General features: G+C 38.2%; 1 protein-coding gene across 2 annotated transcripts in view; it reads right to left on the bottom strand.

The window, feature by feature from the left end:
* Positions 1 to 22,770, bottom strand: part of LOC306987680 (uncharacterized protein) — a 125,292-nt gene that overhangs the window by 5,614 nt on the left and 96,908 nt on the right. For both annotated transcript variants that reach the window (XM_079592170.1, XM_079592171.1), the window contains exons 9-12: positions 3,417 to 3,716; positions 2,482 to 2,772; positions 972 to 1,022; positions 384 to 419 (exon numbers count right to left, since the gene is read on the bottom strand). In XM_079592170.1, the coding sequence (XP_079448296.1) occupies positions 384 to 419; positions 972 to 1,022; positions 2,482 to 2,772; positions 3,417 to 3,716 (678 nt within the window). The remainder of the gene's footprint in view (positions 1 to 383; positions 420 to 971; positions 1,023 to 2,481; positions 2,773 to 3,416; positions 3,717 to 22,770) is intronic.

Raw genomic sequence — 22,770 nt, 5'->3', positions numbered from 1 at the left:
ACATATATATATATATATATATATATATATATATATATAAAAATTATTATTATTATTATTATTATTTTTTTAATGACTGATCGTTTCGCTAGATAAGACCTTTATTTCTCGACTGGGATCGTGTCGAGACTTTGAAGCTACATTGACATGGACATTTGAACCTTCTTTGAACTTTGGGATAGTTGGTTGTCATTGAAGACCATTCTGAGTAGAAAAATCCTGGAATGTTTTCCTCAAAAACATTTTTTTTTTCTTTTCCACTGAAGAAAGAAACACATGGATCTCTTGAATGGCATTGTGGTGAGTAAATTATCAGGAAATTGTAATTTTTAGGTGAACTAATCCTTTAAGTTAAAGAGCTTCAGCACACAACAGAATCTCACCTGCTGCCAGCTGATACGATGTAAGAGTAGACAAATCTGTTAAAACAACAATCACAGACTTATTAGACAATAACCCTTTTTACATTCATTAGCTATTGTGATTAAAAACAAAACAGGTTCATATATAATCACATCTCAGGTCAGCTGTCAAACGAACTGTTGCTCGTTCAATTAAAAAAATACCTGAACCAATGATATCAAGCCTGGCAAGATGCGTCTTGTAGGGCCATGTTCTTTCTTTTCATATTTTTCTCAAGAAGCTGAATTTATGATCTAAATAAAAGCTGAAGGAAGTACTTGTGAATGCCCCCGTTGAGAAACACTACACCAGAGGAACGAAACGTCTAAATCTATGATTTCTTATCGTCATGTTTGTGGTCTCTAACATTTGGATTCTTTTAGTGTGTCCCCAGCCTAACATCACCATTCTACCATCAGATTTCCATTAGAAACACAATGCACAAAATCATTTAACGAATACATTGTCAGTAGCATATTTAGTGAACGTTCTGTATAAATATAAGTTTAAATCTTGGATATATGAACAGTGTAAAATGGTGCCACATCACACACACAGCAGCATCTCACCTGGTTTCCGCTGATCCGGTCGAGGAGGAGGTGGCGTGTCCAAAAATAGGCCTAATGTTTTAAAAAAAACAAAATCACAGACATATTAGACAATATTTTACATTCCCTTTTTACATTCATTAGCTATTGTGATTACAAACAAAACAAGGTCATATATAATCACATCTCAGGTCAGCTGTCAAACGAATTGTTGCTCGTTCAATTCAAAACATGCGTGAATCAATGATCACCGACATCAAGCCTGGCAAGATGCGTCTTGTAGGGCCATGTTCTTTCTTTTCATATTTTTCTCAAGAAACTGAATTTATCATCTAAATAAAAGCTGAAGGAAGTACTTGTCAGCAGGTCAGCAACAAAATGTGTAAATGTTAGGGATGAAACGATTACCGGTTTCACAATAAAATGTCCTGTCCACGTAAAGACAATACTGTCCACGTAAAAAAATCCTGTCCAGTCAGCATCAGTCTATTTTTTTGTATGGGAATGTTTATTCATTGTATACTTACAAATATTTATTTATTTTATTTTACCAGAGAAATAATTACAGGGACATTACATTTTTAACAGTTGTTTAAAATTTTACCCATTCATAATTTTTTTTTTTTTTACAGTTTAACCCTCTTTTTTTACTTTGTATTGCATGAAACTGCCTCCTTGTCATTTATTGCTTCTAACAAAAGACAGAAAAATGCCTAAAAGCTGCTATGTGACAGGGTGTACAGCAAACAAGCTAAAAAAAAAACAGAACTAAGTTTTTATAAGTTACCAAACCATAAAAGCCAGCCTTTAAGGAGACTAAAGTGGAAACAGGCAATAAGACATGAAGCAACAGCAGGAAGAATGGGTACATTTTATTAAATAGTTCATATGAAATAATGAACATCAAAGTGGACGAAAACCAATTGGCCCAAGCTGCAGCTTGCTAACACACATAGCTAATATTAGATTTCTAATAGCTAACTTGTCCGATCATTTGAGTAATCAACCCTGCTTCCCTCTATCTTTCATAAAGCTGAGGCTATATGTGCTTTGATTGTTAAGGGTTGAAGGTATCTAAGCTATGTGTTTTGATCTTTGTATAGTTTAAATTATGCTTTTACCTGGTGATTTGATCAAATAGTTGTAGATTATTCAGTTGGATCATTTCTCCAACAAAAAGAAGGTAAGGAAAAGGGGCATTGATATATAAAAATAAAATATAGTTTCTCAATATATCTTCTCTTCTCTGGTTCACATAGGATAGTGAAATAATCCTTTGACATGGTTAAAAATAATATCCTGTCGCTGATTACATTGTAAATTAGTCCTTTTTTGCTTGTTTGCTGTACACTTTGTCACATAGCAGCTTTTAGACATTGTTCTGTCTTTTGTTAGAAGCAAGAAATGACAAGGAGGCAGCGTAATACAAAGTCATCAATGGAGAAGGTTGGATTGTACTGTACAGGGATTGAAAACCCTGAATGTATGAGGAAGAACGGTGATCATTATTACATTGACTAAAAATACTCACCTATGACAACAACACTGAATGTCTTGTATGAAACCCCACTGTTGGATTTGATCTCTAGTTTATAGTCTCCAGAGTCTGTGTTTCTGGTGTCTGTGATGGTCAGAGATTTAGTCTTCTTGTCCAGCTCCAGTCTGTCTCTGAATCTCCCATCAAGAACATCATTAGAGATGATTCCTCTGATGTCAGCTATGAGAGACCCCATAAATGTCCACTCTATGAGATCATCTCTCTGGATTTCAGTATCTGGCTTTAGAGTGACAGAATCTCCTTCATCCGTAAACACTGTGTTCTCTTCATGTCACAGGAACACATAGAAACAGAGAAATGAGGATAGTATAAGTGAGAGTGAGCAGATGAACATGTCAGTAAAGCTTCACTGAGTGTGTGTGCGTGTGTGTGTGTGTTGAAAGGTTGGATTCCAGAATCCACTGCCGCTTCAATATATAATTTTGAGTGATTTGTAATGAACGATTTATAATCAAGGTGTTATTCTATCCTTCTTCATATTAAATGATTTGAATAACTTCAAGCTTATGAAATTTACTTATATAAGTATATGTAATGAGCTGTCTCCACATCCATGTGTTAAAACATATATCTATTCTTCTAGCTGACTAAAACAGTAAATTCTTTACTTTAACTGTAAATTCTCCTACAGTGTGTGTGTGTGTGTGTGTGTGTGTGTGTGTGTGTGAGTATTTGTAAAAATAAATGACATGAAAATGAAACGTAATACTAATAACTTAAATACTTCAGAACAAATTCTGACATAAATATAATATTTCTCTGCAGATACATTATTTATTTAGTATATTATTCATGCTTTGGCTTCGTTTGGAACTATTTTTATTGATCGAGCAAAAACACAGTGGATCATCACTTTTCACAAAGACCTCATCTATATTTTAAAAATAAATTGAAAGAGAACTACTTACTATAGACAGTAACAACAAATGTCATGTTTGTGTTTCCTCTGCTGCGGCTGATATGTAGTTTATAATCTCCAGTGTGTTTAATTATCATGTTTGTGATGATCAGATTTCCAGTCTTCTCATCCAGCTTCAGTCTGCCTCTGAATATCCCACCAGCAACATCATCATGTGTCTCTCCGGTCCCTCCACTGATTTTAGCAATGAGAATGTCTCCAAACCTCCACTGTATCTGATCATCTTTCTGGATTTTAGTTTCAGGGTCTAGGATCACATTCTTTCCCTCTTTCACTGATATCCCCCTCTCTTCATTAGTGACAGCAACACATAGAAACAGAGAAACACAAAGAAATGTTGCCATTAGAGTGTGCATGTGAACATCAGAGTTTACAATTACTACACAAATATCAGATAATGTTCTATCAGTTTGAAATGGAGAAAGACTCAAAACTTCATACTGTATTACTGTCTCTCACGTGTGTAGCAGGACCCTGAACCGACAGGTGACGTATCCTGACTTCTTTACACATGATTTTATTATTTAAATGGTCACTTTGTGGAGGTACATACCAAACATATTTGTAGGCCATATTTCTTCTGTGATCGCTGATGTCACTACACTGAAACCACATTTCTTGCTCTCTCTCCCTCTCTGCCGTGCACGCGCTGTGCGGTTTGGAGCACAGTCTCTGTCTCGCGTGCGCGCTCGCTCTAGATTCCGGGAGATTTTAACGAATTCGCGGGCATCAGTGAGCCGCTATCAATATGCGGGAGACTCCCGTAACTTCTGGGAGACTTGGGATGTCTGCATTTCTATACTGAAAGAATATCTACATTATAATTATTGATTTTTCATTAGGCTATTTTTTTGGTGCCCCCTCAGCTCTTGGTGCCCTACGCATAGCACGTGATGGGAGCGGCGGTGCTGTCCTATAGTCGTCACCCTGACATGACAGTGCGTAGAGTTTGCCTATAATGTAAATGACTTGTTATATTATTCGAGCTTTCTATCTATTTGCTAAAAAATAAAGTGAAATAGGCATTCATTAGTAGTAGGCTAAATAGCAGCATGTTGAAATGATGTGCCAAAATGCATTTTCTATTAGGCTACAATGAAAATATTGTCAGATAAGGTCAGGTTTGCCGAAGTGTTTAATTTCTGGCTATTTATTTATTTGTGTCCCTGTGCGCCGATTGGAGACGGAGTTCACTGCTGATATTTTGAGGTAAGAGCTTTCTAGTCTCGCGGCTGTCATCAGCAGCGATTTCCATCGCCCAATCAGCGGATGGCTGGGCGGGTGCGGTTTTGAAAATTGGTCAAAAACGTTGGTGCGGATGGATGGCGGATGAATGATGAGTTTTGTGATGCGGTTGCGGATGAAATAATAGCACATCCGCGCATCTCTAGTCTAAACTAAAATAGGATACATGGTAATCTATATACATTCCAAGGAGGAGGGACTTCTGGGGGTGGAGACAAATTCAAACAAAGCATACAAAAGTAGGTAAACCGGTTTGGCAGGTTATCTGGCTTGCTCAAGAGAAACAGAGCCAATCAGCATAACACTCTATTGCCTTGCTAATCCAATCAGCATAATGCTTCAACGTCTGGGCCAGTGGCTTCGAAAGCCATTTGCAGAACTAAAGGTGAGAGTCTCAATGATCTGACTCATTTAACTTACAATGGTAAGAAAACAGGTCTTGCAGGAATCTCTTGCTGGAGACTCAATCATCATTTATACATTGTTAGAAATATTTGTTCTATATTCCTATATTCCTGCATGCGCTTAGACCTACAGATCCAGCATAACATTCCTTTATGTTAAGGTAATGGTCACATCTGTTATACATTAATTAAGAAGGCCCATATTGCTCAAGCGGAGAGCTGGTTTTAGGGTCCCCATACTTTACATTGGAGGGTCCTGTTCGGACCTAGATGTCTGTGTGGAGCTTTGACAGGAAACTGACCATATTTAGTAGGGCTGTAACGATTAATCGCGATTAATCGAAATCCAAAATAAAAGTTTGTGTTTACATAATATATGTGTGTGTATTGTGTATAATTATTTTGTATATATAAATACACACACATGCATGTATATATTTAATAAAAATGTGTTATTTATATATAAAATAGTTCTATTTATATATAATATAAATCATATAAAAATATATATGCAGTATATAAATGCAAATAATTCTCAAATATATACATGCATGTGTGTGTATTTATATATACAAAATAATTATACACAATACACACACATATACTATGTAAACACAAACTTTTATTTTGGATTTCGATTAATCGCGATTAATCGTTACAGCTCTAGATGTAATGTATGGTTTTATCGGTAATACTCCCCCTTATACTTTTCCTATATCTATGGTAAACTATTGTCTGAGATTAGAGAATCCTCTCTCTCCAGCGCTGAAATAATTGTTTATTCGTGCCTGAATAAAGACAGAGACTGGGGCACTTTTGTTGGACTCAATTCATTTCTAACAATTTGGGGGCTTCGTCCGAGATTTCTCCAGACGGTAAGAATTAAAAAAAAAAATTTTAAAGAGAAGGTTGATTCTTACTGTCTGCTGAGAAAATGTTTTTTTGATAATTATAGTGCCGTGATTTTTTGCCATATTTGGTAAATTCAGTTATCCTCGTGTTTTAACTAAACACGGGAAGAACGCAAAAGAGACTTGACCTCCTCTTTTGGTTACCTCGTAAATCAGTACGGGATGGTTATCCTCACATTTTGAATAAATGTGGGAAGAGCGTGTAGGGAAATTGATCACTTTCCTCCGTTTGGTGATCTCCTTACGATTGGGCTACGTGAGAAGGAAATAGATTTGGAGCTGAGATTTTTCTCTCTCTCGCAAAGCCTATTTTCAATGTGAAGTCTCTGTCTTTTGGGCTATGAATGAATAATACTTTGAATTTTTTTAAATTCTTTCTCTGTCTCTTTATTTCTCTCTTTTTGTCCAATGTACTAACACAATTAATCTGTAAAATCCAGATTTGTTTCTTTGTTTGCTATTTGGTTATTTTGAAAGTTGTCTTAGTTGAATTGATCTAGAAGAGAAGTCTTTGTGTGTTAACAATGGGGAATAAAATTAGTCCACCATTACTCGATGAATCGCCAAAAGATTTTATGATTAGAAATAATCAAGCGTTCTTCACAGAACCATATTTGTCAAATTTAGTGGGTTGGACGGCTGGCAAGTCACAATTGTCTCCGTTCCCCAGTGACGGATCGTTTAAAGATGACGATTTGTGCGCAGCAAAAGATATGGTCTGTGGAAATTGGGGAGATCCAAATTGGGATTACGAATATATGAAACATTCTTATAAAATTTGGAATGACATGAAATCATATTGGAATCGTGGTCCAGCCAAAAATACTGGAAAAAAAACTTTCTGCTTCTCCGGCTTCACGGTCTGAGACAGAGCAGAGTGGCTCTTCTTCCGTGCACCCGGCAGAGCAAGAGAAAAAAGCAGAACAGCCAGGTCCTGTAACTGCACCCCTCCCTCCCAAATACGAGAGCATTCAGACGGCTGCAGCTTCTAAACCTGTAAAGAATAAATTGTATCCAGATTTAAAGACTGCGACTGCATTTCCCTTTGTGGAAACATCAGATGGATTTAAAGTCCACGCTCTTAATATCTCCGAAGTGATGGCAATTTGCAAAGAATTACCAGACCCCGCCCGATCCCCGCATCATTATGTGTCGGTATGAAAACGGTTAACAGCGGACAGTCAATTGACTGGTCGAGATTACCGCTTCATTCTGACTAAAACATTGCCCGCCGAAATTACCGAAGATGAGCTAATTGAAGGAGTGGAATTGTTAAACCCGCTAAATGACGCACCGCCTGCTCGCAACATTGTGATAAAAGATTCAGAACCTATTGATTTGTCTAGACCGTATCGTGAATTGAGATTGGTAGATGACGAAGATGATGAATTTCTCAATGAATGGGCGTGGGCCAGTCCGGGTAAGCTCAAACTTTTTTTCAAACAATTAACTGCATTTTTGCTGAAGTTGTCGTCTGCTAGATAAGACATTTCCCATGCAGCTAATACTAAACAAAGAGCTGGCGAGAGTCCAGTTGCTTTCTTTAACCGATTTAAGCGTGCCTGGATCGAAGAGTCTGCAATTCCTGTTGATGATGATAATTGTCTGTTGTTTGTGAACACGTTTATAAATAACATGCACAACGAAACTGCACAATTAATTAGAATTACGACAACAAACATTTCTTTTATGACTATAGAGGATCTGGGTAGGAGACTCCGGGAACTTTCCTCTGCCGGAGCTTTTGATTCCTCCAGAGGAAAAATTCCAGCAATGCTTCAAGTTAACGCCGTTCCGAACCGTCCGTTAGCCAATAATAAAAACCCTATAAAGTGCTATTGTTGTGGCCGTTTAGGGCACATAGCCAAATTCTGCAGGAGCAAAGCCGAGATGCAGCAGCCTAATAGGAACAAGTGCGAATGGGCTCATCGAACTCCATCTGCTAAACCACAACCAGGTCAGAGACCGCGGTCGGTCATTATCCGGCTTCACAAGTACCTCGTAAAGGAGAAAATCACTCGTGAAGCTCGGGCCAAAAGAGGCCAGTTGAAGTTCCAATCCCATCCCATCTCAGTTTACGAGGAGTATCCACCTGAAATTGTGGCGCAACGGAAGGAATATAGAGAGGTGATGTCGGAGCTGTACAAACGCGGACTTAGACCAACGCTTCTATTCCCTGCCAAACTTTTTATCAAACCTAAGGAGGGAGGTAGGATGTACTTTTCTTCGGTTTCAGAAGCAAAGCAATATGTTAAGACATTGCCTTAAACTGGCTGGTTTGTGACTTGTGTGGTTATGTGAATAGGCTCAGTCCTTGTGTAAGATGGCTTGAGAACTGTTAATGGTATTGCCACACTGTGGGAATTGATCTTTAACCGTAAGATGCTTTAAAGGTTGGTCTGGTTGACTCTTATAATTTGTACTCGTGCAGTTTTTTCTATTATTTTTTATTTTATTTTTTCATTTATTATATTCAAAACTGCTTGATATCTTAAATAGGTGAAAATACCTTATAGCCTATGTTTTTTGTTGTTGTTGTTTTTTTCTTGATGAACAAAAATGATTTATGCATACCCAGTCATTGACTAATTACTCATAAATGTGGGTGTTGAGATTACCATTAAGTGGTACAAATGTGTCAGTTTGTGCCCTACATAAATCAACTTGTGGTTGTGAGTGGGTGTGGGAGTGCAATAGAGAGTGCACCTAGGCAAGTGTGTATGTATTTTTCTTTATTTTTTGTTGTACTTCGGAATGAATGCTTTATGTGTATACGCCTTATCATGGATGTTGGATGTAGGACTAGGTTTACCGCTTTTGGATGGGTTTGGATGATCTAGATGGAGAGGTTCGGCACTACAGTGACAAGGGTGCATATATCACTTGCAAGCAATATGACCTAGAAAATCTTAAATACTTAAGTATGAATAATAATTTTTCGGTGATCCATATTAATATTAGAAGCCTAACTAAACATTATGATCAATTAGTGTCAATGCTGTCTGCATCAGGTTGTAGTTTTGATGTAATTGCTTGCAGTGAAACCTGGTTAAATGATAGGTCATACTGTGATTCTTTTAACCTTAATGGCTATAAACTTTATTACAAGAACAGATTAGGTAGAATGGGTGGAGGTGTGTGTCTTTATGTTAAATCAAGATTCCAGGCCAATGTCTTTGACAATTTGGCCTTGGATGATGAACAAACAGATTCATTGTTCGTTGACATAAGCATGAATGCAACCAGTAATCTCATCGTTGGCATAGTATATCGCCCCCCTGATGTGAACCCTACTACTTTTATTATTAAATTTGAGGAAACTCTTTTTGATATCAATAGGATAAATCGCAACTGCATGATCCTTGGGGATTTTAATATTGACATCTCTAGGGATGGTCCTATTAAAAATGATTTCATGAACACTCTTCACTCCTCCTCCTTTATACCGACCATTAATAGATATACTAGAGAAACTCACTCATCCAAGTCTATCATTGATAATATTATTACAAACATCCAAAATTCGAGGTTGGAGTCAGGTGTGGTTGTGACTGATATAACTGATCACTACCCAATTGTGTTATCTTTAAACCTGGCATCCAAACCTCCACTTAAACACCGTAAGATAAAGATCAGTGTCCTGAATGAGAGAACACTACAGCAGCTCCGTGATAACTTGGAGAGTAAGGTTTGGACTAGTGTGTATGAAACCCGTGATCCTGAGACTGCCTATGACAGTCTAATTCATGAATTAACGGAGTCCATCCACAATACTATTCCAGTGAAGACTGTCATATGTAGAAATGATGATCATCACCCTTGGCTTACTAAAGGGATTCTCAACTCTATCAAACGTAAAAATAAACTTTATAAGCTCTACAGGAAAAATCCTAATGTTGACAACAAAAGCAAATATTTTAAGTTTAGAAATAAACTCACTCATATTATGAGGAAGAGTAAACAAATTTACTACACTGAACATATAAATGCAGCCCAAGGCGACTCCAAAAGGACTTGGGCTGTGTTGAATAAAGTTCTAAACAGGGGCCAGAAGTCAGCTGTGTTACCTGAATGTTCGAATGACAATTCACCTTTATTAGCTGATAGTTTTAATGATTACTTTGTTTCATTAGGTGAAAATCTTGCCAAAAAAATCAGACCTTCCAACGGATCCTCTTTTAGACACTATCTCTACGGAAATTACATGCAATCTTTCTTCATGAAACCTACTGATAAAATTGAAATTCATAAAATTATTACAGATTTGAAGCGCTCTCATACGGGAGGGGTTGATGGAATGTGTAGTAAAATTCTGATAGCTGTTGCAGACATAATAGCACAGCCACTTACACATTGCATTAACCTATCACTTTTGTTTGGCATAGTGCCAAGTATGACAAAAATAGCCAGAATTACTCCAATTTATAAATCAGGTGATAAAAATAATATGGGTAATTATCGTCCAATTTCTGTTCTACCATCTCTGTCTAAGGTATTAGAGAGAGTGGTACACATTAGGTTAAGTCATTATTTGGATAAGCTTCATATTCTAGTAAGACCACAGTATGGTTTCAGGAAAGAGAACTCTACCTTTATGGCTGTTTTAGATCTTATTGAAAAAATCAATGATTCTTTATACCAGGGTGACTGTGGAGTTGGTGTTTTCCTTGACCTATCCAAGGCATTTGACACTATTGATCTTAATATTCTTCTAGAGAAATTACATCACTATGGTGTTAGAGGAGTAGCACTTGATTGGTTTAAAAGTTACCTACATGGTCGGAAACAATATGTGATGATTAATAATCATATATCCCAAATGAAAGAACTTAAATACGGGGTTCCCCAAGGCTCAATATTGGGTCCATTACTCTTTAACATATATATAAATGACTTTGTGAATTCCTCTCAAGTATTTCAAAAGGTGATGTTTGTAGACGACACCAATTTGTTTTTGTCACATAAAAATTCAAGTGACTTACAAATTATTTTAAATGAAGAACTACAAAAAATTGTTGTCTGGTTCAAGTGCAATAAGTTATCCCTCAACATTAAAAAAAACGAACTATATAGTGTTTCAATCAAATATAAGGGCATCAGCTACAAAACAGTTTTGCCTCAATGTAGATGATGAGGAGATACTATCAACCACTTCTACAAAGTTCCTGGGGGTTCACATTGATAAATGTCTAAACTTTAAATGCCACATTGATCACTTGATACACAAGCTTTCAAAATACGTTGGTTTGTTCTTCAGAATACGGCAATATCTTACATTATCTGCTCTTCTTACCTTGTACAAAACCTTGTTCGACCTCACATTAGTTATTGTAACGTAATTTGGTGTAATACCTACCCGAGTCACTTAAATAAATTGATAAGTCTACAAAAGAAGATAATACGAGCTATATCGTGGTCTTGGTACAACACTCCTACAAGACCTCTCTTTCACCGCCTAGGTCTCCTTCGGCTTACTGAGTTGAACATATACCACAATGCGTGTATTATGCACCAAGTAGTTAATGTGACAAACAGCAGGCTATCTCAGCTCATTCCAATTAGTAGTCCGCTTCATGCTCATGCCACTAGAAACAAACATCAAATTACTGGTAAAATCAGAAGACTTAAAAGTGCAAATTTGAGCATTACAAGTAGAGGCCCAAAGATTTGGAATGAGCTAGATGGCAGGCTGAAGGTGTTGAAATCTGTATCCATCTTTAAGAAAACACTAAAAAAGGAACTTTTACGCTTATATCTATAACCTTTCCAGTAGCTTACCTAGACTACAGTTGATCCTAAAAGCATTGTTCTGTCCTTGTGTCTTATGTTGTATTGTGTATTTTCGTATGATATCATTGTTGTGTGATTGGTGTTTAGTTTAAGTACTTGTTCATCATTTCAATATGTCCTCAGGCTCCCTATTATAAGCTTTGAATAGCTTCTCTGGGAGACCTGATTCACACATTACAATATGTGCCACTTGGTTGTGCCAACTGTCTTGATTTTATGTGTGGATGAACTAATAAAGAAAGAAAAAAAGAAAAAAGAAAAGAACCAGATGTTCAGGCGCTCGGATGGCTACGGGCCAAAAGCCCCCTCCTTGCGTTCTTCTGGCCAGCAGTTTGCAACGGAATGGAGAAAGCAATGAGGTCGCCCACAGAGAACCGAGCCTGAGTTCTCAATGATTTCAATGAGTTATCCTAACAGATCAAATGTTTTGCCATTTATTGAATTAAACGTTGATCATAAACCATATGTCTTTTTGATCGATTCAGGTGCTTCTATATCATCAATCTCATCTGTTAGGTACTCAGGCTCCATCACGGGGAAGAAAATAAACTCTGTGGGAATCGATAACGTCCCCGTGAAATGTGAAATGACGCCAACCTTGCCGGTTACTTCTAACGACGTACCGTCATTGTTCAAAATGCATGATTTTGCAATAATACCAAATTCTCCTTTCTGCCTGCTAGGTAGAGATCTGATGCATAAATTGGGTATTACACTTGAATTTGACGCTGACTCTCTGACTCTTATGTTTCCTGCAGCCTTTTCCATTTTGACTGACACAGGAAGTGCTCTCCTCGACGATCTGCCTGCAACTGTGCTGACACAGGAAATACCTGATGTTAATCCCAAATTGTGGGCGGCACACAAGGATGATGTAGGCCTCATCGATGTAACACCCTACAAGGCCAATTTGACAACGAATAGGCCTGTGTTTCAAAAGCAATATCCGCTTTCAAAGGAAAAAGAGGAGGGAATTAAACCCCTCATTGATCAATTACTGGCTCAAGGCATTCTGGTCCGCACTCATTCACCTTATAACACACCAATTAATCCAATCAGGAAGGCAAATGGTTCTTGGCATTTAACGCAAGACCTGAGAAAAATTAATGATTTGATAAAACCACTTGCTCCTATTGTGCCAGATGTGCAAACTATTATTAATTCTATCCCTTCGGAACATACATTCTTTTCTGTCATTGATTTAAGCTCCGCCTTTTTCAGTGTTCCTGTTGATCATGAGATTCAGCCACTGTTTGCATTTTGTTTTCAGAATTGTCAATACATGTGGACGAGACTTCCCCAGGGGTTAAAGGATTCTCCGGCTGTCTTTTTCGCGGTTGTGCACGCAACTCTGAAAGATGTCAAGCTACCTCCTGACACCTGTCTTCTCCAGTACACTGACGACATATTAGTCACTGGTGCCTCGGAGGACATGTGTGCTGCTGCCTCCACAATTGTCTGCAACATTCTAGCTGAGGCTGGTTTCAAGGCATCTAAAGAGAAACTCTAGTGGGTGAAAAGAAAAGTCACCTACCTGGGCCATGAACTGTCACAAGGCAAAGTTTGTCTGTCTGCGGACAGGGTCAAAGCCATTGCTGCCTTCAAGCATCCATCGACACGGAAGCAAATGCAAAGCTTTCTGGGACTGGTCAATTACTGTCGAGTATGGGTGCCTAATTGCTCCATGTATGACAAAATCCTGCGAGAAGCTACGCTGGGTGATAAAGAGGACATTACATGGACAACTGAGATGGATCAAGCATTCAGACATTTGAAATCCTCCCTTTTAAGGCCTCCTGCCCTTGGCCTCCCATGCTACACACAAGACTTCCATCTGTACGTGCACGAGGGTGGGGGAACAGCCGCCGCAATCCTGGCCCAAGACCATGGGGGTACATTTCGTCCTATAGCTTATTTATCTAAAACCCTTGATTCTGTGGCTAGGGGACTCCCTGCCTGTTTGCGTGCAGTGGCTGCGACAGCGATCATGGTACAGGATGCTGAAAGGGTTGTTTTATCACATCCACTCACAGTACACACTTCTCACCAGGTGGGAGCCATTATGCATAACATCTCAACTCAACACATGACTGCCCAACGCCGCTCAGGCTATGAGGCTATATTGTTAGCTACTGCTAATTTAACGTTGAAAGTAACTTCTGTTATTCATGGCCCTACTGTACATTTGCACAGGTTGCTGACACAGGGTGAATTTCAGAGTGATGACCATGACTGCCTGTCCAGAATCCAAACCTCGACTGCCTGCAGGCCAGATGTGTCTACATCTGTCCTGGAGGAGGGGAGACATTGGTATATCGATGGATCCTGCTTCAAGCCAAATGACAATTTATACTTGTGTGGTTACGCTATTGTTGAATTACCTGATCGTGTAATTGAGGTGTATTCTTTGCCATATAAATCAGCACAAGTAGCAGAGTTGATTGCTTTAACGAGAGCTTGTCAATTGGCAAAAGGTCAGTGCATCAATATATACACTGACTCCAAATACGCGTACGGTGTAGTCCATGATTTTGCTAAATTATGGGAGGAAAGAAACTTCAAAACCTCCGATGGAAAACCAATTTCACACCATACTATTGTTTCCGAGCTCATTAGTGCAGCACAGCAACCATCGAAACTTGCTGTCATTAAAGTAGCTGGTCACGCAACCGGTGAATCGAATGAGGCTAGAGGAAACAGATTTGCAGATGAAGTAGCAAAATGGGCAGCAAAAGATGTAATACTTAGTCCGCATGTAAAAGAAGAAAGCACTGAAGTGCCGATGATGAATTCATCACTGATTAATGATTTGGACATTAAAGTACTACAAGCTAATCCTACACAAGCTGATTTGACTCATTGGGCTGCCAATGAAGTAAAACCAGATCAATCTGGTATTCTACGAGACAAACAAGGTAGAATCGCACTACCAGCATCCGCCGTTGTAATGCTGTGCAGACATTATCACGGTGTATCACATGTGTCAAAAGAAAAAGTGATACAAAATTTGAATCAATCATTCTTGCAAAATAAATTATACCGCGATTCGGCATTCCATCCGTTATAGCAAGTGATAATGGAACTCCGTTTGCGTCAAAAGTCACACAATTACTAGCCAAAGAGCTTAATATTAATTGGCACTTCCATATTCCCTACGCGCCCCAGTCATCAGCGAATGTCGAACGTACGAACAAAACGATAAAAGAACGTCTTAATAAGGCGTGTCTGGATACGGGTCGAAATTGGGTTGATTTGTTGCCGGCCGTATTAACAGAAATAAGCATGTCCCCATCAGCAACCACAAAAATGTCTCCGTTTGAAATTCTTATGGGTAGACCTTTCCCGACCCCTTGGGTCAGAGGTCGCGCTTGCAATCTTTCCACAGGTGACACGGAGGTGATCATCGCGGATTACGTGGATTCCCTAATTAGAACTTTGAATGGCATAAATGGTGATGTTTCTCTCTCTCTCTCCCTCTTCCTTCAGAAAAGCCAACTCATCCTTTCGTTCCAGGACAACCAGTGTTGATAAGGTGTCTGAAACCCACGAAACTCGGGGAACCAAATTATCTGGGGCCTGCCACGGTGATTGCTGTGACAAGGACCGGTGTGCTGACTGATTTCCAGCCGCAGTGGATCCATGCTAGCAGAGTGAAGGCAGCTCCATCCCTGGGGAACGCATAAGCCTATGAAGAGTGGACATCCAGCACTGAGCGGAAGGACAAAGAAACGTGGAAGAAGACGAGGAATAGAAATTGCTAATTAAGAATCAGCAATAATTATCATCGAATCCAGTCAGCCATGTCTGCAAAATTGATATTGTACCTGTTCATGCTGACAAATGTACTTATGCACACACAAGCCCTTATTAGCAGTGGTAATGAAACTTGGCTGAAGTACGAAGAAGAGCCACATGCGTTTGCAACTAATATGTGGTGGAGATTAGCTAACTTCACTGCTAAGTCCGGAGGAAAAACAGGTGACTTATGTGTGCACAAAAATGCCACAAAGTGCGTCTGGACCGCACGTAAGTGTTAAATCACCAACAACGAATGAAAAATTGGAATGTCTTTTATTCATTAGTATAACTGGATTGCTTGCACCCAGAAACTCATCTGCCGTATGGAGTTGTGGTGGTAACAGGACAATGACTGTTGCAGTACAAGTACATGTTAAAGTGGCAACTGTAGGTTCAATTCCTGACTCATTGATATGTCTTGAAAGAAGAGTAGGAACTGTGAAAATGGGTTTGATTCCTGAGAGTAAATGTAATCGAACATATTATCATTGTGAAATACGAAACAAGCCCTGTTGTATGAGTTGTATTTTGGGAGAAGGACAATTTAACTCGGAAGAATGTATGAAACGATCTCCTGTCCCTCTATTCACTATGAATGCTTAAGGATGGGCAAGTCCCGAAGTTCAAGAGCTGTGCGCCGAGTACTGTGAACTTTACTCGGGTAAAAATTGTCATAGGTATGTTCCAACTTTAAAAGGAACAAGAGCTGTAAAAGATTGGTTTTGGTTGTGTGGACATATGGTCTATACTACCTTACCTTTTAATTGGAGTGGACGATGTGCCTTAGTAACTTTAGAAGAATATTCTATGATTATTAGATCACCGAGACCCGATAATATGAAGAAGCAAAGAAACACACGCTCCCTCTCTGATCGCAGCTCAGTTAGTAGTCTGGGTAGAGATAATCCAGTACCAAAAGAACATCGACTCTGGACTGGTACGGAAAAAATCTTTGCAGGTATTTTTCCAACAATTGGAATATCCAGTCTTCAAATAGAAGTAGAAGTTACAAGATATGAGTTGATTTCATTTATTAAAACTACTAGGGACACACTATCTGCTGTCCAAGAGGAACTTCGAGGACTTCGCCTAACTGCTCTACAGAATAGGTTGGTCCTAGATCAGCTGACTGCGGCAGGAGGAGGGGTGTGTGTTATTGTTGGAGCTTCATGCTGCACTTTTATACTGGAAAACGATTTGGACAGACATTTAATATCCCAGGGGATAAATAACATGACAAGAATTGCTCAAGACTTACAAAAAAGAGAAGTGAGTGACAGAGGTGGGTTCGGTGATTGGATTACAAGTTGGAAACAAATGCTTGTATCTGCTTTAATCCCGATAGGGGTTATACTGTTAATCCTTACATTTATTATTTCTTGTATTATTCCATTTATCAGAATTTTGATTCATTGTGCTATGAATACGTTTGTATCTTCTCAATATGCTTTGATGAACAAAACTGTAAAGTGTTAATGCCTTGAAGGAAATGTTTGGTTGAAGGATGTTTATTGTACAAGAATAGACATGCAGAAAATGATATGATATGATAATTATATTATATGATAATTATCTATCAAAGGGGCCATTGTTAGAAATATTTGTTCTATATTCCTATATTCCTGCATGCGCTTAGACCTACAGATCCAGCATAACATTCCTTTATGTTAAGGTAATGGTCACATCTGTTATACATTAATTAAGAAGGCCCATATTGCTCAAGCGGAGAGCTGGTTTTAGGGTCCCCATACTTTACATTGGAGGGTCCTGTTTGGACCTAGATGTCTGTGTGGAGCTTTGACAGGAAACTGACCATATTTAGCTGTCTTGGTATATGATCCTATATGATGTAATGTATGGTTTTATTGGTTGAAGGGGTAATACTCCCCCTTATACTGTTCCTATATCTATGGTAAACTATTGTCTGAGATTAGAGAATCCTCTCTCTCCAGCGCTGAAATAATTGTTTATTCATGCCTGAATAAAGACAGAGACTGGGGCACTTTTGTTGGACTCAATTCATTTCTAACATACATCAAATGCTAAAATCAGTATTCTTCACCGTGACATTTATGCAAGGAAGCATCTCTGAAATAGATTCTTAAAATTTGTTATTGTTCACTTTGCTGGTCTAATTTCGTATTTTCTTATACTCAGATCCATCACATCTGCCCTTGTGTTAACATTATGCAGTTATATAACCTCTAATAAAAATAAGCCAGTTAGCAAAACAGTTAAAGAAGAGATTGCAATGCTATGAATAGAGTTGTGTTGGTGGCAAATATCAACTTTCTTGATTGGAGTTTCAGTGCTTTGAGGATTTTCTTTAGCTATAGTGCTCCATTATTTATTTTGAAATGTAGCATTCCTCAGATTGTGTAAATGTATGTTCATCTTCATTAGCTTTACTACAGGGCTCCAGACTGCGACCAAATGGTTGCATTTTGCGACCAAAATTTGAGAGTGTATGACTGAATTTTACATCTTTTTAAAAAAATTTACACGTTAAACGTGGAAGGGGCTTATCAATGAATCCGGAATGTGTGGCAGGCCAATGAGTGCGAGAAGAATAGGGAATGGCCACTGTAAGTGGCTAATGTGTGGAGGGGGAGGGTCCTATAGATAATCGAGCGCGCGTTTAAACGTCTATGGGAAGGAGACGGAGACAAATATCACAACCTGCTATGTGCGTCTGAGCAATGAGCAAGCAAACTATTGACTATTCCGACCTGCGGCTAGTGTGCCAGTTAAATTCACTTGCTGGCTTCCCAAATAATACATTACAACAGCGATAATCAAAAAAACGTGAACAAAACGATTACTCTTTGTAAACACTGTTCAATGCGAGTGCCAAATGCTCGAACACGACCTGTCATTTACGCCGTCATCACCCGGGAGTTGATAGCGCACGAGCGCAGGCGAGGCCTGAACTGCAGACGTTACCATCGGTGTTTAAACTAAACTCATTTATGTTTTGCCAATGTAAACATTCAAGAGCAAGACGCGAAAGAGAACTCGCGTCTAGAAGATTTGTGCGCGTGTGTGTGTGTGTGCGCGCATCTGTGTGTATGCGTAGGCTACTCATCTCAGACATCGCGCAAATATTGAGTAATCTTTCAAGTTTTGCACTTGAATGGACAAATTCACACAAAAAGTATGTCAAAATGTCCGTCTTGATGAGTATCCTAGCAGACATAGTATATTTTATGCCTTAAGTGAACTTATATGGTCAAGAAAGACACTCACACTATCGGTGTAGGCCTACTGAATCTGAATTGAATAGCTTTTGTAGCTTTTTTATATTCAAATATGCATTGTCTATTATATGCATTTAATTTATAATCAAATATGCATTGTCTTTTATATGCATTTAATTTATAATCAAATATGCAATGTTATTTTGGTAACACTTTACAATAAGGTTCGTTAGTTAACATGAACTAATAATGAACTGCACGTATACAGCATTTATTAATTTTTATTCGTGTTAATTTCAACATTTAATAATACTTTATTAAAATATTGTTAACATTAGTTAATGTACTGTGAACTAACATGAACAGCTTTATTTTTATTAATTAACGTTAACAAAGATTAACAGATACAGTAACAAATGTATTGATCATGATTAGTTAATGTTAGTTAATACATTAACTAATGAACCTTATTGTAAAGTGTTACCGTTATTTTATATTTGATTATTTTATTACATTTCTGTACCTGAAAACTAATGTTAGACCTACCTGAAAAGCATAGTTTATTTTATCAGTAGGCTATCTTTGCTCTATTGTATTTATTTGTGCTTTTGCTTGTGGTTAGATTATTTGTTCTTATTTTCTTAATTTATTTTGACAGTAGTCTTTTTTTCCCTGAACATAGCCGAATCATACCGAAACCGTGAACCTAAAATCGTGATACAAACTGAACCGTGAGCTATTTGAAACGTTGCAGCCCTACAGTGTCACAGTCAGATGATAATTCAGAGTGAGAGGTTTTAGTGGCGAAAAAGGCAGAACCCACCATTTTCGGGAAGACTGGCTGCGAGAATTCAGCTGGTTGAGGTAGTACTGTAAGGAGACGAACTCCATGAACTGCGAATGTTGCATAACTGCGGGGAACATGAAGTTTGCCTACAGTGCAGGCACTTCACAGTTTAAACACAATACTCTATTTAAACACAATCTTATCCTCAAGCATAGAGTATGCGGTGACATGTTAATAAATCAACTGCCGGTTGGTTTTAGAAGACAAGAGGCTGTAACGTTAAATCAGAGCGCAAAGGCATTGTAATTTATGCATCTATTATCAAAGTATTTATTAGTAATACACTGGAAATCAGTAGAAATGTGAATATTTGGTAAGTATGTTGATTTACGGTGTGTGCTCCTAAATTTTCTGGTTGTGCCCCTAAAATTTTCAGTTGGGGGCCACTGTGTTCCAAGTGAAAAAAAGTTAGTCTGGAGCCCTGACATCATCTCTGTCTCTCTCTCTCTCTCTCTCTCTCTCTCTCTCTCTCTCTCTCTCTCTCTCTCTCTCTCTCTCTCTCTCTCTGTGTTTGTGCGCATGTGCGGAGTGAGTGTGAGGAGCGTTGAGCGCGGAGTGTTTGAGCGTGTGAGGTACGAGCGTTTCTTTGCTTTTTTTCTTTCTATCTTTTTTTTTGTTTTTGTTTGTTTGTGTGAATATGTTTTGTTTGCTTGGTGGGTGACTTTGTTGACCTAGTGAGTGTTGGTGAAGTGGTTAATTCGCGGGGCTCTCTGCTCCCAGTGTTTGTACTGGGAGCATGGCGACTCCAGGTATGCAGAATCTCGGTTTTCTAACGAGACGGCATGCGGTTAAAATTGATTCAGTTTTTGGTGTTGAAGAATGTAGTTTAGCTATAGGTACGCTAATTGGTTGCGAGAATATCTTGTCAGCATCGCGGATGAATGGTGCGGTTGTTTTCGTTAAGACAATTGAATTGGCGAATCAACTGGTGGAGACTGGTGTTGATATTCGTGGCATTTTTGCGCAGGTGCTTCCTCTTTCTACACCCTCGAAAAAGGTAACGTTATCTAACGTGCCACCCTTTATTAAGAATGAGCTTTTGGTAGAGATGCTTTCCAGATATGGTAAAATGGTGTCAACAATAAAGATGATCCCAATTGGGGGAAAGTCTTCTCTGCTAAAACATGTGGTGTCGTTTAGACGGTACGTCTATATGATTCTAAAGGATAATGTTGAGGAATTGGACTTACCTCTAAATTTTCATCATGAAGATTTTAATTATGTGATTTTTGCCACAACGAACACAATGAAATGTTTTGGTTGTGGAGAAAACTGACATCTTGTACGCGATTGCCCTAGAAAAGTGGACAAAACAAATAATAAAAAGCGCGGAGACAATTGATGATACAACTGCTACGAGTACAATTGCTAGAGAATTGCAGAACGTAACTATAGACGCGGAAAGGCCGGGAACAAGTGCAGCTTGCGCACCCGCTGCTGTAATAGATGCAGGGGAAAATACGAATGAGACGACAACAGTCAAACCAGTTGAAAGTGAAAAATTAGCGGTCTTTGAGGACAAAGAGAAGGAAAATCTCGAGAGTGGTCAGACAACAACAGTTCGGACGATTGAGTCGGAAGATGATGGCAACAGTGCGGTTGAATCTGGCGAACAGAACGCGATGAATGTGGATAATATTGAGTGTTCTGTGTGTGAAATGGAGGATTATTCTTTTAAAACACCGCAAAAAAGAAAATTAAAGGAACGCTATGTTAATAAACCGATTAAAGGACTTGATGTTCTGGAGGTGAGCCATACTGATACGGAAAGTGACAGTGAGGTCTCTGAATGTAGTATTTCAGATAGCTTACCTCAGAGTGGATTTTCTAGTCGAGTATATACTGTAGATGTCATCAAACAGTTTTTAAAAGTGACAAAAAATGCAAGGAAAGTTAAAATTGAAGAGTTTTTTCCAGACATATTGCAATTTATTGAGAAGGCAAAAACTTTCAGGAGTGAGAGCTGTTTCACCGACCAAGAAGGTTATCGGTTAAAAAAGATACTTGCCAGACTAAATGCTCAATCAGAACTCAGTGAAAATAGTCAAAATGGTTAAGGGTTGTCATTCTTCGTGTTTATTTTATTGGTTAAGGTGGGAGGTGCTTCTTTTCCTATTTATGGGAGTAGTAAATTTTGCCTCCTTAAATATTAATGGAGCTAGAGAAAGTAGGAAAAGAGCACAGTTGTTTGAGTTAATGACGCAGAAGAAGATTGATGTTTTATTCATGCAAGAAACACATAGTGATTTATCAAATGTTTTAGATTGGGTGATAGAGTTTGATGGGTTATCAGTTTTAAGTCATTCTACCTCGGTGAGCGGTGGGGTTGCTATTTTGTTTTCAAAAAGTTTTATACCTGCATCCTATAAAGTTGATGAAATAATTAAAGGTAGACTTTTAAAAGTCAAAGCTTTTTTTGAAAACAATTTTTCTTTTGTATTAATTTGTGTTTATGTTCCAAACACTGCAATTGAAAGAATGCTTTTTTTAAACACTCTGTGCAAAGTTTTAAGTGATTGTGATCCAGAGAGCTTGTTATTACTGGGGGGAGATTTTAATTGCACCGAAAATGTATTAGATAGGAATCATGTTGAGCCACATATGCAGTCACGCAGGAGGTTAGTTCAGTTAATGAAATCTCACGATATTACTGATATCTGGAGGAATTTTCATTATACACAAAGACAATATACTTGGGTACATGCATATGAGAATAAGTTATCATTGACAAGATTAGATCGATTTTATGGTTTCAAGCATCAATTGAATTTTTTTAAAGATTGTTCAATATGTCCAGTTGGTTTTTCTGATCACAGTTTGGTAAAATGTGAGATGTTTGTTGATTGTGTAAAACCGAAAAGTGCCTATTGGCATTTTAATAGTACATTGTTATGTGATAAACATTTTATTGATGTTTTTAAGTTTTTTGGGGTTAATGCACAATCCATGAAGTCTTCTTTTCAAACCTTACAGCAATGGTGGGAGTTTGTAAAGGCCCAAATTAAACAACTCTGTCAACAATATACTCTCAACGTCACACGAGATAGAATTGGGTCCATAAGAAAGCTAGAAGAAGATTTAGTTAAACTCCAAGAACTCTTTGAATTGACAAAAAATGGAACTCATTTAGAGTCTTTAAAAAAAAAAAGAA

The sequence above is a fragment of the Phoxinus phoxinus genome, assembly GCF_949152265.1.
Source record: "Phoxinus phoxinus genome assembly, chromosome: 20".
Taxonomy (NCBI): domain Eukaryota; kingdom Metazoa; phylum Chordata; class Actinopteri; order Cypriniformes; family Leuciscidae; genus Phoxinus; species Phoxinus phoxinus.
Note: the sequence above shows the minus strand (reverse complement) of the source record. Positions and strands in the feature narration are given on the sequence as shown.